Source organism: Artemia sp. Qi Xiang Cuo, chromosome 7 (genome assembly GCF_049724085.1).
Source record: "Artemia sp. Qi Xiang Cuo chromosome 7, ASM4972408v1, whole genome shotgun sequence".
In the NCBI taxonomy this organism is placed as follows: Eukaryota; Metazoa; Arthropoda; class Branchiopoda; order Anostraca; family Artemiidae; genus Artemia; species Artemia sp. Qi Xiang Cuo.
Window position 1 is genome coordinate 7,263,667 of NC_142800.1, and position 19,771 is coordinate 7,283,437.

At 34.1% G+C, this 19,771-nt stretch overlaps 1 protein-coding gene across 1 annotated transcript in view; it reads right to left on the reverse strand.

Annotated features, from left to right (window-relative positions):
• Nucleotides 1-440: 440 nt before the first annotated feature.
• LOC148949898 (angiotensin-converting enzyme 2-like) overlaps nucleotides 441-19,771 on the reverse strand; it is an 82,574-nt gene continuing 63,243 nt past the window's right edge. The window contains exon 3 of the mRNA XM_089091986.1: nucleotides 441-671. Within this exon, the coding sequence (XP_088948112.1) occupies nucleotides 456-671 (216 nt within the window). The 3' untranslated portion in view covers nucleotides 441-455. The remainder of the gene's footprint in view (nucleotides 672-19,771) is intronic.

Below are 19,771 nucleotides of genomic sequence, written 5' to 3' on the forward strand. Positions count from 1 at the left end.
CCACGTGGTACTGTCACGAGTCGGACCCCCCTCTCTACTTATACAGCAAAGTTCAACATGTTTGTGAGGTCTAAGGACACTATCTACAAAATTTGGAATTTCTGATTTTTCTTCGAATTGAGTGCATAGTCAGATAATTACGGATTTAACCTCTGATCTCTCCGACGTTAACCCTTTAAAAGTCAACCAAGAAAAAATCCAACCCTAACCCATATAGACTGATAAAAATCACTGATATTAATATAATTTGCATGAACACGGTAAAATAGAAGCTTGAAAAGGTACTTAACACGCGAGTATGCAGGTGAGGTCTAGACCACCCCCTGAAAACATTACGTTTTTACAAATATATCGTATCTTTCCTATATCAATCAGATAATTTCCCTTCCTTTTATTTTTTAAACCCCCCTCTCTTAACTTTTTTTGTTTGTACGTGTCTGATATTTCTCTTTTATTTATTTTTTTGCTAACTCTACCTGGAAAGAACCATAGAAGTTTCCCATATAAGATATAATGTTGCTTAATTCTTCCATTTCTGCTGGTTCTAATATGTAGCTGCCAACTCGTCCGAGTTTTCGCTTCGTGTCTTCAGAAAAATTGGTGCTATCAAACTGCGTTGATTCTTCAAAAGCTTGTGAACTATATTCAGACGTAATTCGAGAAGCCTCTATCTGCAATAACAAAATATGTCATTATGTTATAGGGATGGAAATCCCTTTTTGCTTTATGATAGAATAATTTTTACAAAAATCTGAGGAATCTTCTGCGATAATGAAAGCGATTTGGGTCAGATTGAGGAGTTGGAAGCAGCAACTTTACGACAACATTAAAGTGACATTAGATAATTAGCTAAGTACATTATCGAATAACATTATATATGTATACTTATCATTAGAAATGACCCTATTGATCGTAGATATACTGCGTGCTGCCATCTACAATTTGGTCTAACGCTAACGGTACATAGTTTATTCAAGAATTATTGATCCACAAGAGGGGAACTAAATTTCTGAGAACTTGATTTGCATAATCGAGGGGAATTATTGATTTACGAAAGGGAAATTAACAAACAAATATGGCTTCTTTGATTTTAGGTCTGAGGGATAAACGATCTTTAGGTCAGAGAGAAAAATTAATATTCTATTTTTAAATATGGCTTCATTAATCCTTAGTGGCAGAAGTTATATATAACATCACTTTTTATCTTTGAATTATGCGGCAACCTAAAGAGATAGAAAAAACCTTTTTTAAATACGGCTTATTTGTTCTTTAATTCAGAGCGGTAAATTGATATTCCATCGTAATCCTATTAGTGTATCTAGAAACATCTATTAGATAAAGAGATTAACGTGGGAAAGGGTTTCCTAGGAATTTCAAATTTGACAGCGCAGGTATGCCAAACAAAAGGAACACACAGAAATTAAGTGTAGGGACTATTTGGGCGAAACCATTTTGAAACATTTTAAAAGAAGATTTGGGCGGAACAGTTTGACGCATTTTTGAAAATGATTTTAGAAGATGATTTAGAAGATGATTTGAGGGTGAAACTCTGTGGTCGTTATAATACACAAGTTCCGTTTGAAAAATGTTGTGAGGTACCCTAACCACAACAACCCCCCTACCCCAACCCAAAAGGGCCCTCATACCCCAACCCCAAAAGCCCCCCCCCCAACCCCAATGGATACCCAAAGGCCCCCGGAGCCCCAAATGCCCCCGAGCCCCCAAAAGGCCCCCAAAGAGCCCCCAGGGCCCCCCACCCAACTTTTTTGCCCCCCATTTTTTAATACTTTTTAATTTGCACATTTTGAGACAAAAGACCCCCCCCCCCAACTTTTGGCTCCCCCTCCCACCATTAGTGTTTCGTCGTGGTTTACCATGTCACAGTTACATTCTCTTGATTTTTCAAAGTTCTTTTTGGATTTCTTTCGTTGAAATTTAAGAGTTTGAATATTTCAGTAGCGTTTTGTCATGGTTTACCTTGTCACAATTACATTCTCTTGATTTTTCAAAGTTCATTTTGAATTTCTTTCGTTGAAATGCAAGAGTTGAAATATTTCAGTAGTGTTTTGTTGTGGTTTACCTTGTCACAGTAACATTCTCTTGATTTTTAAAAGTTCATTTTGAATTTCTTTCGTTGAAATATAAGAGTTGGAATATTTCAGTAGTGTTTTGTTGTGGTTTACCTTGTCACAGTTACATTCTCTTGATTTTCAAAGCTCATTTTGAATTTCTTTCATTGAAATGCAAGAGTTGGAATATTTCAGTAGTTTTTTTTCGTGGCTTACCTTGTCACAGTTACATTCTCTTGATTTTTCAAAGTTCATTTTGAATTTCTTTCATTGAAATGCAAGAGTTGGATTATTTCAGTAGTGTTTTGTCGTGGATTACCTTGTCACAGTTACATTCTCTTGATTTTTCAAAGTTCATTTTGGATTTCTTTCGTTGAAATGCAAGAGTTGGAATATTTCAGTAGTGTTTTATCGTGGTTTACCTTGTCACAGTTAAATTCTCTTAATTTTTCAAAGTTCATTTTGAATTTCTATCGTTGAAATGCAAGAGTTGGAATATTTCAGTAGTGTTTTGTTGTGGTCTACCTTGTCACAGTTACATTTTCTTGATTTTTCAAAGTTCATTTTGAATTTCTTTCATTGAAATGTAAGAGTTGGAATAGTTCAGTAGTGTTTTGGAGTGGTTTACCTTGTCATAGTTACATTCTCTTGATTTTTCAAAGTTCATTTTTGATTTCTTTCATTGAAATTCAAGATTTGGAATATTTCAGTAGTGTTTTTTCATGGTTTACCTTGTCACAGTTACATTCTCTTAATTTTTAAATGTTCATTTTGTATTTCTTTCGTTGACATGCATGAGTTGGAATATTTCAGTAGTGTGTTGTTGTGGTTTACTTTGTCATAGTTATAATTCTCTTGATTTTTCAAAGTTCATTTTGGATTTCTTTCTTTGAAATGCAAGAGTTGGAATATTTCAGTAGTGTTTAGTCGTGGTTTACTTTGTCACACATACATTGTCTTTATTTTTCAAAGTTCATTTTGAATTTCTTTCATTGAAATGCAAGAGTTGGATTATTTCAGTAGGGTTTTGTCATGGTTTACCTTGTCACAGTTATATTCTCTTGATTTTTCAAAGTTCATTTTGAATTTCTTTCATTGAAATGCAAGAGTTGGATTATTTCAGTATTGTTTTGTCGTGCTTTACCTTGTCACAGTTACATTCTCTTGATTTTTCAAAGTTCATTTTGGATTTCTTTCATTGAAAATGCAAGAGTTGTAATATTTCAGTAGTGTTTTGTTATAGTTTACCTTGTCACAGTTACATTCTCTTGATTTTTCAAAGTTCATTTTGGATTTCTTTCATTGAAATGTAAGAGTTGGAATATTTCAGTAGTGTTTTGTCATGGTTTACCTAATCACAGTTACATTCTCTTAATTTTTCAAAGTTCATTTTGAATTTCTTTCATTGAAATGCAAGAGTTGGAATATTTCAGTAGTGTTTTGTCATGGTTTACCTTGTCACAGTTAAATTCTCTTGATTTTTTAAAGTTAATTTTGAATTTTTTCGTTGAAGTATAAGAGTTGGAATGCTTCAGTAGCTTTTCTTAGTGGTTTACCATTTCAGAGTTACATTCTCTTGATTTTTCAAAGTTCATTTTGAATTTCTTTCGTGAAATGCTAGTGTTGGATTATTTAAGTAGTGTTTCTTCGTGGTTTAACTTGTCACTGTTAACTTATCTTTATTTTTCAAAGTTCATTTTGGATTTCTTTCATTGAAATGCAAGAGTTGGAATATTGCAGTAGTGTTTTGTCGTGGTTTACCTTGTCACAGTTACATTCTCTTGATTTTTCAAAGTTCATTTTGAATTTCTTTCATTGAAATGCAAGAGTTGGAATATTTCAGTAGTGTTTTGTCATAGTTTACCTTGTCACAGTTACATTCTCTTGATTTTTCAAAGTTCATTTTGAATTTCTTTAATTGAAATCCAAGAGTTGGATTATTTCAGTAGTGTTTTGTCGTGCTTTACCTTGTCACAGTCACATTCTCTTGATTTTTCAAAGTTCATTTTGGATTTCTTTCATTGAAATGCAAGAGTTGTAATATTTCAGAAGTGTTTTATTGTGCTTTACCTTGTCACAGTTACATTCTCTTGATTTTTCAAAGTTCATTTTGGATTTCTTTCATTAAAATTCACGAGGTGGAATATTTCAATAGTGTTTTGTTGTGGTTTACATTGTCACACTTACATTCTCTTAATTTTTCAAATTTCATTTTGGATTTCTTTCGTGAAACGCAAAAGTTGGAATATTTCGGTAGTGTTTTGTCGTGGTTTATCTTGTCATATTTACATTCTCTTGATTTTTCAAAGTTCATTTTGGATTTGTTTCGTTGAAATGCAAGAGTTGGAATATTTCAGTAGTGTTTTGTCGTGGTTTACCCTGTCACAGTTACATTCTCTTGATTTTTTAAAGTTCATTTTGAATTTCTTTCGTGAAATGCAAGAGTTGGAATATTTCAGTAGTGTTTTGTCGTTGTTAACTTTGTCACAGTTACATTCTCTTGATTTTTCAAAGTTCATTATTGATTTCTTTCGTTGAAATGTGTTTTGTTGTGCTTTACCTTGACACAGTTACATTTTATTGATTTATCAAAGTTCATTTGGATTTCGTACATTGAAGTTAAAAAGTTGGAATTTTTCAGTAGTTTTTTGTTGTGATTTACCAAGTCACACTTACATTCTCTTGATTTTCAGAGTTCATTTTGTATTTGATTCATTGAAATGACAGAGTTGGAACCTTTCATATTTTTTATGTCGTGATTTACTATGTCACAGTTACATTCTCTTGATTTTGCAAAGCTCATTTTGTATTTCTTTCGTTGAAATGCAAGAGTTGGAATATTTCAGTAGTGTTTTGCCGCGGTTTAACTTGTCACAGTTACCTTCTCTTAATTTTTCAAAGTTCAGTTTGAATTTCTTTCGTTGAAATGCAAGAGTTGGAATATATCAGTAGAGGTTTGTCGTGGTTTACCTTGTCACAGTTACATTCTCTTGATTTTTCAAAGTTCATTTTGGATTTCTTTTATTGAAATGCAAGAGTTGTAATATTTCAGTAGTGTTTTGTTGTGCTTTACATTGTCACAGTTACATTCTCTTGATTTTTCAAAGTTCATTTTGGATTTCTTTCATTGAAATGCAAGAGTTGGAATATTTCAGTAGTGTTTTGTTGTGGTTTACTTTGTCAAAGTTACATTCTCTTGATTTTTCAAAGTTCATTTTGAATTTCTTTCATTGAAATGCAAGAGTTGGATTATTTCAGTAGTGTTTTGTCGTGGTTTACCATGTCACAGTTACATTATCTTGATTTTTCAAAGTTCGTTTTGGATTTTTTTCATTGAAATGCAAGAGTTGGAATATTTCAGTAGTACTTTGTTGTAGTTTACCTTGTCACAGTTACATTATCTTGATTTTTCAAAGTTCTTTTTGGATTTCTTTCATTGAAATGCAAGAGTTGGAATATTTCAGTCGTGTTTTGTTGCGGTTTACCTAGTCACAATTACATTCTCTTAATTTTTCAAAGTTCATTTTGGATTTCTTTCATTGAAATGCTAGAGTTGGAATATTTCAGTAGTGTTTTGTCGTTGTTTACCTTGTCACAGTTACATTCTTTTGATTTTTCAAAGTTCATTTTGGATTTCTTTTTATTGAAGTGTAAGAGTCAGGTTAGGTTAGGTTTTTTTAAGAAGTGCAAAATGTTCAAGTTCTCTTCTGAATTTTCTCAAATAGCAGCCTGAGCGTCGTACAGGTATAGCTTTATTTGTGAATTTTCTCTTGGTTTCTTTTCTGCTGTGGTGGTATGAATAATCGAAAATTTGACTGTCATAGTTTCCATTAGTGCAATAACGATGGCATTAAAGTACGGAAAAGCTGATTTATACGAACTGAATTCATCTCGTCTGACAGTGGCGCCATTTATTTTCATTAACTTAAGGCTCTTTCGACTGTTGAGAAAGCCGCCAGATGTCAATCCAAGTCAACAGCGATCCAAGCGTAGCCACAGAGGGAAAAGAGGAGGCCAAAGAAATAAAAATTGTGCTATCCCTGTTCTCGTTTCTAACAACAGAGCGAGGTCTCTCAGTACAGCAAGGGAACGTATTCTGACAGTAGTTAATTGCATCCCTCCTAGTGAAATTCCTCCTTCGCTTCGTCCGTGGTACGCTGACCCAGTATCGTCACTGTCAAGTACCCCACCCCCTAACACCTGAGTTTTTCTTGTCGAAGTGCAGACTTCCCAATATCCTAGTATGTAATGCCCGATCACTAAACAATAAAACCGACGAACTTGAAGTAGTTCTCAAACAGACGAGTTCCCCCATTGCTGTTATCACAGAATGTTGGTATATTAACGATGAAACCGGGCATATCAAGGGGTACAAGTGTTTTTTTAATACGAGACGCGACCGAGGGATTAACCGACGAGGCGGTGGGGTCGGACTGTACTTTCGGGAAGACTTACCTTGTAAATTACTAAGTCAGCCCAGTGAATCATGCCATGAAGTAATTTGGGTCGAATGCAAACCAAAGCGCCTATCAAAGCGATATTCGTGCTTGGTTGTAGCTGCAGTTTACTACCCCGAAAGTGCAAAGAACAGAAAAGAACTGATCCAGTATATCCAAAACTGCACTGATGACCTACGCCGCAGACACGCAGCGCCTGCTTTTGTAATCGCTGGTGATTTCAATCAGACTAATAAGGCATGGGTCTCCAGCATGCTTGACCTTAAGCAAGTTGTCTCAATCCCTACTCACGTCAGTGGTAGTATATTAGATCTTATTTTCACGAACATTCCCGATTATTACGAAGTACCCCTCTCTCTCGGTCCGTTGCATAACTCTGACCATAACACACTTCTTTGGAAGGCCAAAGTTGGCCTTCCAGCACCACGTAAAGTAAAAATTACCACTCGACCTATGACTAAAGAGGCAATTCGTTCCTTTGGACAGTGGATTGGGACGTTTGACTTTGATGAGATTTGCTCTATGACAGATATCGACCAGAAAGTTGATACTTTCAACTCTTTGCTGTCATGTAAATATCACGAACATTTCCCTGAGAGAAAAATAACTGTTAGTGATACTGACAAACCTTGGGTAACACCCGATCTAAAGAAGCTTATCTTAACTCGCTGCCAGTTACATCGCAGTGGGGATTTTGTTCAAGCAAACAAACTTCGTAACCGCATTGTTAAACTGTTACGAGCAGCGCAGAAAAGGTACGTTCATGACAAAGTCTCGCCTCTCCTTCAAGGTGAGCCCCGTAGGTGGCACTCTGAAGTCAAGCGTCTTACCGGTAAACGTACCACCAGTGAAATTAAGATACAGAAAGACGACAAAACGCTGATAAAATCAGCCGAAGTGAACGCCTTTTTCACTTCAATCTGTACTACTCACCAGTCCTTCACCGAAGCCGAAATCGAAGCCCTCATTGCTGACGTCTCTGAAGATACAATCGTTGAAGTATCCGAGTTCGCGGTGTATAAAGAACTTCAAAAGTTAAAAAGCAACTGTGCTTCTTACCCAGGAGAATTGCCAGTAAAACTTTTAAGAGAATATTCTATGTTTTTAGCAAAACCACTCTCATCAGTGATCAATCAGTCGTTCAAGGAGCACAAATTCCCGAGTGCTTGGAAAAAAGCCTACGTCCGCGTCTTACCTAAAGTCAAAGACCCGAAGTCCTGCAATCAGCTTCGTCCGATTTCTATTACGCCTAATATGGCTAAAGTGACTGAATCTTTTATTTATAGAGAGCTCCTAGCCCAAGTTCAGCCAGCCCTAGATCCGTTTCAGTACGGCTGCTTGAAAGGGAGTAGTACGACGCATTATCTAGTACGTCTCTACCACCTGATTACCGAGTGGTTGGACAAAGGCAGTAGCCTCGTTGACCTGCTTTTAGTCGACTATCGTAAGGCTTTTGACTTGATCCGCCACTATACAGCAGCAAATAACCTCAAAAAGATGGGCGCTAGGAAGCATATTTTGCTCTTAGTTGTTGACTTCCTGCGTAACCGCTGTCAGTGTGTCTATGCTCTCTTCCCTAGTGACTTAAACTCTGAGTGGGCTGAACTAACGTGTGGCGCACCACAAGGCACTAAGCTGGCAGCTCTTTTGTTTTTAGCGGTAATTAACTACATTATCCTCGAGTTTGAAGACAGATTCAAATACGTGGACGATCTCTCCCTACTTCTGAAATATCTTGCTGAAAAGTCAGACGTGTATCCCCAGTTCAGCAGTGAGATCAGGAACTCCTTTCTCGAGGCGTGTAGCATTAATGACCTCCAGCTTAATATGAATAAAACAAAAGTCATGAGGTTTAATCCGCTTAAGCGTGACCTCTCATGCCCGGTTCCTTGGTACCCTACTACCTCAACCTCAGTGATTCTCGGGGTTACTTTCAGTGACGACTGTTCATTTAGCGCGCACATCGCCGGTCTGGTGAAAAAAGGTAGTTACGCATTACAGTCGCTAATTACCTTGCGCCGACTGGGTTTCTCACAAAGTCAGCTGAAGACGGTTTACGTCACGTATGTGCGCCCAATCCTTGAATATGCGTGTCCTGTGTGGGGCCCTCAGGCTCATAATATTGAATACCTAAGTGAAGATCTGGAAGCCATTCAAAAACGGGCAGTGAAAGTGATACTAGGCCCGAAATACAACTCTTATGAGGCTGCCCTTAGTACCTTACGACTGCCAACGTTGCGTGATAGGCGCTTACAGTTAATGTGCAATTTTGGGCAGTCCCTTCTTTCGTCCCAGAAACACCGTTCGTTGCTTCCCCCACCTGCACCTATCACCGCCAACACCCGCCATAAAAATCAACTAGTGCCGCCAAAGTGTCGAACAACCCGTCACAGCAATTCTTTCGTGCCTTTTTTTGTCAGTTATTTAAACCGCCAGTGACCAGTTTTATGCAATGTACTAAACAGCGCCATTTAGTCGGGGCTTCGGCCACTGCTACGATAGTTGTTTATAAATAAATGAGTCTATGAGTCTATGAGTCTATAACCAGTAGAATAATCATTCATCCATTTTGTGTCATATACAATTTTTACAGGGGTGTCACCTACTGGCTCAATCTGTTTTTCTTCTTTAGTATTATTTAATTCATTGACTATATGATCTATAGTAGTAATAATGCTCACTTATGCTTCATTTTCCATCAATTTATCTTTATAATCATTGTTGATATTGTATGCCAATATCCTTTTTATTTTGCAAGCGATTTCACTGTCTATTCTCACACTGTGTTTACACAGGTAGCAGTTCTGGCAGGTAGCCATGATATGATTTATTAAGAGCCATATGAATAAATATTAATAAATAAATAGAAACGTTTCTCCATGTTTAAGTTAGGTTGGATTAGGTTAGCTTAGTGCCCTCCCAAAGACCCCCGGGTCCCCCCAAGGGCACCCGGGCCACAAGAAGCCCCCTCCCTCCCATCCCCCTCCCTTTCCTACTACATAGAAATACAAAAACCATATTTTAGATTAGGTTAGGTTATGGTTTTTGTATTTCTATGTAGTGGGAAAGGGAGGGGGATGGGAGGGAGGGGGCTCTTTGTAGACCAGGGGGCTCTTGCGGGGATCCGGGGGGCCTTTGGGAGATGGGGGGGGGCTCATGATAAGCTAACCTAATCCAACCTAACTTAAACATGGAGAAATGTTTCTATTTATTTATTAATATTTATTCATATGGCTGTATCATTTATACTCTATGGTTGGTCATAGACACTATGCGGCTGTCTCAGTGATGCTCTATGGCGGGTTATCGACACTACCTAGTTAAATGTAGGTATTAAATCAGTAATTTTCACACTTTGGCAGGATAAACACCTTGTGTCATACTTAGAAAAAAAAGTGAAAATTAATTATTCAGTGAAAGTGTGTACACATGATAAAATCATCGTCGTGTTGAATGCCGACATAGATCGTTATTTAAACTATGAGACAAGCATTAATGGATATCTTATTGGAAATGTATGTGTGCGTTGTCATGATAGTGAAAAGCTAAATTTCTTTGGACTATTGAAACCATTCAACATTGCTCAAGGTGGATATGCGAGAGTGAGAGCACCAGAGATGATAGTGCTAAAGGAGAATGCCAACTTAAAAATAATAGTTGATGAAGATGGTCATCTTCTTGCTAATGGTTCTGGTAACACTTTACCAATTGATAGATCCTATTCCCATCGTTCTGGTATTACTATTCAAATGAAAGCAAAGAGGAAAAGAAAGGCCTACTGCTGCACTAGTGTAATAAATCATATCATGGCTACCTGCCTGAACTGTTACCTGTGTAAACACAGTGTGAGAATAGACAGTGAAATCGCTGGTAAAATAAAAAGGGCATTGGTATTCAACATCATCAATGATTATAAAGATAAATTGATGGAAAATGAAGCATAAGTGAGCATTAATACTACTATAGATCAAATAGTCAATGAATCAAATAATACTAAAGAAGAAATACAGATTGAGCCAGTAGGTGACACCCCTGTAAAAATTGTATATGACACAAAATGGATGAATGATTATTCTACTGGTTATGAACTAAGAGAAGCGAGTAAGTCTAGTATCAAAAGAGAACATGATAAATTATTTTATGGAACAGATTCAAAATGTCCAACGTTGATCAACGATGTTAATAATTTATAATAATGTCTGAAACGTATTTTTGTGTTAATATGCTACATGTTGTTATTTCAATAAAAATGTATTATACATTACTTTGTTATATTTCATTACTTTAGGATATGTTAGTATGTCAAACGCTTACAATATTTGTTAGAAAATTGTAGATTTTTTATTTTCTTGGGAAAAAATTAGAATTGTACTATAGCTTTTTTCTTTTCTTTGATAAAATTCAGAAGAGAACCTGAACATTTTGCGCTTCTTCGAATAACCCTAACCTAACCTGACTCTTACACTTCAATAAGAAAAAATCCAAAATGAACTTTGAAAAATCAAGAGAATGTAACTCTGACAACATAAACAACAACAAAACACTACTGAAATATTCCAACTCTTGCATTTCAACGAAAAAAATACAAAATGAACTTTGAAAAATCAAGAGAATGTAACTGTGATTAGGTAAACCGCAACAAAACACTACTGAAATATTCCAACTCATGCATTTCAATGAAAGAAATCCAAAATGAACTTTGAAAAATCAAGAGAATGTAACTGTGACAAGGTAAACCACGACAAACCTCTACTGAAATATTCCAACTCTTGCATTTCAACGAAAGAAATACAAAATGAAATCTTAAAAATCAACGGAATGTAACTGTGACAAGGTAAAACATGAAAAAGCATTACTGAAATATTCAAACTCTTGCATCTCAACGAAAGAAATTCAAAATGAACTTTGAAAAATCAAGAGAATGTAACTGTGACATGGTACACCACGACAAAACACTACTGAAATATTCCATCTCTTGCATTTCAAAGAAAGAAATCCAAAATGAACTTTGAAAAATCAAGAAAATGTAACTGTGTCAAGGTAAAGCACAACAAAACACATTTCAACGTAAGAAATCAATAATGAACTTTGAAAAATCAAGAGAATATAACTGTGACACGGTAAACCACGACAAAACACTACTGAAATAATCCAACTCTTGCATTTCAACGAAAGAAATCCAAAATGAACTTTGAAAAATCAAGAGAATGTAACTTTGACAAAGTAAACCACGAATAAAACAATACTGAAATATTCCAACTCTTGCATTTCACGAAAGAAATCCAAAATGAACTTTGAAAAATCAAGAGAATGTAACTGTGACAAGGTAAACCACTACAAAACACTACTGAAATATTCCAACTCTTGTATTTCAGCGAAAGAAATTAAAAATAGACTTTGAAAAATCAAGAAAATGTAACTATGAGAAGGTAAACCACGACAAAACACTACCAAAATATTCCAACTCTTGCATGCCAACGAAAGAAATTCAAAATGAACTTTGAAAAATCAAGAAACTGTAACTGTGACAAGGTAAACCACAACAAAACACTACTGAAATATTCCAACTCTTGCATTTCAATGAAAGAAATCAAAAATGAACTTTGAAAAATCAAGAGAATATAACTATGACAAGGTAAACCACGACAAACCACTACTGAAATATTCCAACTCTTGCATTTCAACGAAAGAAATTCAAAATGAACTTTGAAAAATTAAGAGAATGTAACTGTGACAAGGTAAACCACGACAAAACACTACTGAAATATTTTAACTCTTGCATTTCACGAAGAAAATCCAAAATGAATTTTGAAAAATCGAGAGAATGTAACTGTGACAAGGTAAACCACAACAAAACACTACTGAAATATTCCAACTCTTGCATTTCAATGAAAGAAATCCAAAATGAACTTTGAAAAATCAAGAAAATGTAACTGTGTCAAGGTAAAGCACAACAAAACACATTTCAACAAAAGAAATCAATAATAAACTTTGAAAAATCAAGAGAATTTAACTGTGACACGGTAAACCACGACAAAACACTACTGAAATATTCCAACTCTTGCATTTCGACGAAAGAAATACAAAATGAACTTTTAAAAATCAAGAGAATGTAACTGTGACAAAGTAAACCACGAATAAAATAATACTGAAATATTCCAACTCTTGCATTTCACGAAAGAAATTCAAAATGAACTTCGAAAAATCAAGAGAATGTAACTGTGACAAGGTAAACCACAACAAAACACTACTGAAATATTCCAACTCTTGCATTTCAATAAGAAAAAATCCAAAATGAACTTTGAAAAATCAAGAGAATGCAACTGTGACAACATAAACAACAACAAAACACTACTGAAATATTCCAACTCTTGCATTTCAACGAAAGAAATCCAAAATGAACTTTGAAAAATCAAGAGAATGTAATTGTGATTAGGTAAACCGCAACAAAACACTACTGAAGTATTCCAACTCATGCATTTCAATGAAAGAAATCCAAAATGAACTTTGAAAAATCAAGAGAATGTAACTGTGACAAGGTAAACCACGACAAACCTCTACTGAAATGTTCCAACTCTTGCATTTCAACGAAAGAAATTCAAAATGAGCTTTTAAAAATTAAGAGAATGTAACTGTGACAAGGTAAACCATGACAAAACACTACTGAAATATTCCAAATCCTGCATTTCACGAAAGAAATTCAAAATGAACTTTGAAAAATCAAGAGAATGTAACTGTGACAAGGTAAACCACGACCAAACACTACTGAAATATTCCAACTCTTGCATTTCAATGAAAGAAATCCAAAATGAACTTTGAAAAATCAAGAAAATGTAACTGTGTCAAGGTAAAGCACAACAAAACACATTTCAACGTAAGAAATCAATAATGAACTTTGAAAAATCAAGAGAATATAACTGTGACACGGTAAACCACGACAAAACACTACTGAAATAATCCAACTCTTGCATTTCAACGAAAGAAATCCAAAATGAACTTTGAAAAATCAAGAGAATGTAACTTTGACAAAGTAAACCACGAATAAAACAATACTGAAAAATTCCAACTCTTGCATTTCACGAAAGAAATTCAAAATAAACTTTGAAAAATCAAGAGAATGTAACTGTGACAAGGTAAACCACGACAAAACACTACTGAAATATTCCAACTCTTGCATTTCAACGAAAGAAATCCAAAATGGACTTAGAAAAATCAAGAGAATGTAACTATGACAAGGTAAACCACGACAAAACACTACCAAAATATTCCAACTCTTGCATGCCAACGAAAGAAATTCAAAATGAACTTTGAAAAATCAAGAAACTGTAACTGTGACAATGTAAACCACAACAAAACACTACTGAAATATTCCAACTCTTGCATTTCAATGAAAGAAATAAAAAAATGAACTTTGAAAAATTAAGAAAATGTAACTATGACAGGGTAAACCCCGACAAACCTCTACTGAAATATTCCAACTCTTGCATTTCAACGAAAGAAATTCAAAATGAACTTTGAAAAATTAAGAGAATGTAACTGTGACAAGGTAAACCACGACAAAACACTACTGAAATATTTTAACTCTTGCATTTTACTAAGGAAATCCAAAATGAACTTTGAAAAATCGAGAGAATGTAACTGTGACAAGGTAAACCACAACAAAACACTACTGAAATATTCCAACTCTTGCATTTCAATGAAAGAAATCCAAAATGAACTTTGAAAAATCAAGAAAATGTAACTGTGTCAAGGTAAAGCACAACAAAACAGAGTTCAACAAAAGAAATCAATAATAAACTTTGAAAAATCAAGAGAATGTAACTGTGACACGGTAAACCACGACAAAACACTACTGAAATATTCCAACTCTTGCATTTCGACGAAAGAAATCCAAAATGAACTTGGAAAAATCAAGAGAATGTAAGTGTGACAAGGTAAACCACGAATAAAACAATACTGAAATATTCCAACTCTTGCATTTCACGAAAGAAATTCAAAATGAACTTTGAAAAATCAAGAGAATGTAACTGTGACAAGGTAAAGCATAACAAAACACTAATGAAATATTCCAACTCTTGCATTTCAATGAAAGAAATCCAAAATGAACTTTGAAAAATTAAGAGAATGTAACTGTGATTAGGTAAACCATGACAAAACACTACTGAAATATTCCAACTCTCGCATTCCAATGAAATAAATCCAAAAAGAACTTTGAAAAATTAAGAGAATGTAACTGTGACAAGGTAAACCACAACAAAACATTACTGAAATATTCCAACTCTTGCATTTCAATGAAAGAAATTCAAAATGAACTTTGAAAAAGCAAGAGAATGTAACTTTGATAAGGTAAACCATAACAAAACACTACTGAAATATTCCAACTCTTGCATTTCAATGAAAGAAATCCAAAATGAACTTTGAAAAATCAAGAGAATGTAACTGTGACAGGGTAAAGCACAACAAAATACTACTGAAATATTACAACTCTTGCATTTCAATGAAAGAAATCCAAAATGAACTTTGAAAATCCAGAGAATGTAACTGTGACAAGGTAAAGCACGACAAAACACTACTGAAATAATCCAACTCTTGCATTTCAATGAAAGAAATTCAAAATGAATTTTGAAAAATCAAGAGAATGTAACTGTGACAGGCTAAACCACGACAAGACACTACTGAAATATTTCAACTCTTGCATTTCAATGTAAGAAATCCAAAATGAACTTTGAAAAATCAAGAGAATGTAACTATGACAAGGTAAACCACAACAAAACACTACTGAAATATTCCAACTCTTGCACTTCAACGCAAGAAATTCAAAATGAACTTTGAAAATAAGAGAATGTAATTGTGACAAGGTAAACCATGAAAAAAACACTACTGAAATATTCCAACTCTTGCATTTCAATGAAATAAATTCAAAATTAGCCTTGAAAATTCATGATAATGTAACTGTGACGAGGTAAATCAAAACAAAACACAACTGAAATATTCCTACTCTTGCATTTGAACGAAAGAAATACAAAATGAACTTTGAAAAATTAAGAGAATGTAACTGTGACAAGGTAAACCATGACAAAACACTACTGAAATATTCCAACTCTTGCATTTCAACGAAAGAAATCCTAAATGAATTTTCAAAAATCAAGAGAATGTAACTGTGACATGGTAAACCACGACAAAACACTACTGAAATAATACAACTCTTGCATTTCAATGAAAGAAATTCAAAATGAACTTTGAAAAATCAAGAGAATGTAACTGTGACATTGTAAACCACGACAAAACACTACTGAAATATTCCAAATCTTTGCATTTCAATGAAAGAAATCCAAAATGAACTTTGAAAAATCAAGAGAATGTAACATTGACAAAGTAAACCACGACAAAACACTACTGAAATATTCCAACTCTTGCATTTCACGAAAGAAATTCAAAATGAACTTTGAAAAATATAGATAATGTAACTTTGACAAGTTAAACCACGAAAAAACACTACTGAAATATTCCAACTCTTACATTTAACTGAAAGAAATACAAAATAAACTTTGAAACATCTATAGAATATAACTGTCACAAGGTAAACCATGACAAAACACTACCGAAATATTCCAACTCTTGCATTTCAACGAAATAAATTCAAAATGAACTTTGAAAAATCAAGATAATGTAACTGTGACATGGTAAACCACGACAAGACACTACTCAAATATTCCAACTCTTGCATTCCAACGAAAGAAATTCAAAATGAACTTTGAAAAATCAAGAGAATGTAACTGTGACAAGGTAAACCACAACAAAACACTACTGAAATATTCCAACTCTTGCATTTCAATGAAAGAAATCCAAAATGGACTTTGAAAAATCAAGAGAAAGTAACTTTGACAAGGTAAACCACGACAAAACACTACTGAAATATTCCAACTCTTGCATTTCAATGAAAGAAATTCAAAATGAACTTTGAAAAATTAAGAGAATGTAACTGTGATTAGGTAAACCATGACAAAACACTACTGAAATATTCCAACTCTTGCATTTCAATGAAAGAAATCCAAAATGAACTTTGAAAAATCAAGAGAATGTAACTGTGACAAGCTAAACCACAACAAAGGACTTCTGAAATATTCCAACTCTTGCATTTCAACGAAAGAAATCCAAAATGAACTTTGAAAAATCAAGAGAATGTAACTTTGATAAGGTAAACCATAACAAAACACTACTGAAATATTCCAACTCTTGCATTTCAATGAAAGAAATCCAAAATGAACTTTGAAAAATCAAGAGAATATAACTGTGACAGGGTAAAGCACAACAAAATACTACTGAAATATTACAACTCTTGCATTTCAATGAAAGAAATTCAAAATGAACTTTGAAAAATCAAGAGAATGTAACTGTGACAAGGTAAAGCACAACAAAACACTACTGAAATAATCCAGCTCTTGCATTTCAATGAAAGAAATTCAAAATGAATTTTGAAAAATCAAGAGAATGTAACTGTGACAAGGTAAACCATGACAAAACACTACTGAAATATTCCAACTCTTGCATTTCAATGAAAGAAATCCTAAATGAACTTTGAAAAATCAAGAGAATGTAACTGTGACAAGGTAAACAACAACAGAACACTACTGAAATATTCCCACTCTTGCATTTCAATGAAAGAAATTCAAAATGAACTTTGAAAAATTAAGAGAATGTAATTGTGACTAGGTAAAGCATGACAAAACACTATTGAAATATTCCGACTCTTGCATTTCAATGAAAGAAATTCAAAATGAACTTTTGAAAAATCAAGTGAATGTAACTGTGACAAGGTAAACCACAACAAAACACAACTGAAATATTCCAACTCTTGCATTTCAACGAAGTACGTTCAAAATTAACTTTTAAATATCATGAAAATGTAACTGTAGCAAGGTAAACCAAAACAAAACATTACTGAAGTATTCCAGCTCTTGCATTTCAACGATAGAAATTAAAAATTAACTTTGAAAAATTAAGAGAAAGTAGCTCTGACAAGGTAAACCACGATAAAACACTACTGAAATATTCCAACTCTTGCATTTCAACGAAAGAAATCCAAAATGAATTATCAAAAATCAAGAGAATGTAACTGTGACATGGTAAACCACGACAAAACACTACTGAAATAATCCAATTCTTGCATTTCAATGAAAGAAATTCAAAATTAACTTTGAAAAATCAAGACAATATAACTGTGACAAGGTAAACCACAACAAAACACTACTGAAATATTCCAGCTCTTGCATTTCAACGATAGAAATTCAAAATGAACTTTGAAAAATTAAGAGAATGTAGCTGTGACAAGGTAAACCACGATAAAACACTACTGAAATAATCCAACTCTTGCATTTCAACGAAAGAAATTCAAAATGAACTTTGAAAAATCAAGAGAATGTAACTGTGACATGGTAAACCACGACAAAACTCTACTGAAATAATCCAATTCTTGCATTTCAATGAAAGAAATTCAAAATGAACTTTGAAAAATCAAGAGAATGTAACTGTGACAAGGTAAACCACGACAAAACACTACTGAAATATTCCAACTCTTGCATTTCAATGAAAGAAATTCAAAATGAACTTTGAAAAATCAAGAGAATGCAACTGTGACAAGGTAAACCAAAACAAAACACTACTGAAATATTCCAACTCTTACATTTCAACGAAAGAAATTCAAAATGAACTTTGAAAAATCAAGAAAATGTAACTGTGACAAGTAAAGATCAAAGAAGCCGTATTTAAAAAAGGATTTTTCTATCTCTTTAGACTCTCGCATAATTCCAAGATAAAAAGTGATGTCATTTCTAATTCCTGACACTAAATATCAATGAAGCCATATTTAAAAATAGAATACTAATTTTTCTCTCTGACCTAAAGATCGTTTATCCCTCAGACCTAAGATCAAAGGAGCCATATTTGTTTGTAAATTTTCCTTTCGTAAATCAATAATTCCCTTCGACTTTGCAAATCAAGTTCTCAGAAATCTAGTTACCCTCTTGTGGATCAATAATTCTTGAATAATTTATGTCCCGTCAGCGTTAGACCGAATTATAGATAGAAGCGCGCAGTGTATCTACGATCAATAGGGTCATTTCTACTGTTATCTAAAGTTAATTAGTCAGAATGTTTTAAAACCAGCGGGACTTTTACATTGTTATAGGGGTCTGTCCAGAAAGTAGTCAGACACTTAGTCAGAAAGTCAGAAAAGTCACTCAGTCCAGAAGGTCCAGACAGTCAGAATTACTCAAGAAGGAAAATAATGACCCAAGAATTTTTTTTTTTTATTTTAAAGACTAAGGTTTATGCTCCTAGTACAAATTTTTCGTATGTTATTTTCTGTGGTGCTATAGTTTAAATTTTTCGATTTATGCTAATAATTATGCTATCATTCAATAGTTGAAATTCCATCTATTTATTTAATTATATTTTTGACTTTTGATTTGCATTTTCCATGGATTGAAAAATACAATGAAAATTTGCCGAAAATCATTGGGAAAGGGTGAATGCTCCTATTCTTTAGCAATTTTTGATCAGCCTGCAAATAGAAGTCTTAGCAGCAATCTAATTAGTGCTGGGTAAATGAATAGAATTCAACTGAAATTAGTAAACAATAATAAAGGCATCTTCTCCTTTTGGTGAAAGCTGCAGCTGTAGACTTATTAAAATCGCAAGTCTCAGAACAGATATAAGCCTTAATATTCTTCAAAACAGCCTGTTTTAATGCACCTTTATCCATGTTTCTGTCATCTATTGTATCAGCCTGGAACTTAGTTACTGAAAAGCTTTTTAGAACAAGCGTTATGTGTTATTGCAAATTATCTAAGCTTTCAAAACAATAACCCTTTAAAATGAATTGTAATCGAGGGAATAGAAAATTCCCTCGGACCTTCTTCGCCTAGCAGAAGACCGTGAAGCATACAGAAGGCACATCCACGCCGTTACGAAGAAAGAGGCCCCAAGACGACCTTAAAGGACGGATGGGACTTAAGTCAAGTCAAGTAAGTCAAGAATAGAAAAAAAGTCCGGCTTTTATAAATTTTATGCCACCGCGTAGAAAAATTTTATGTAGTGGGGATATACCACAAACATACACACACACACACACACACACACACACACACACACACACACACACACACACACACACACACACACACACACACACACACACACACACACACACACACACACACACACACACACACACACACACACACA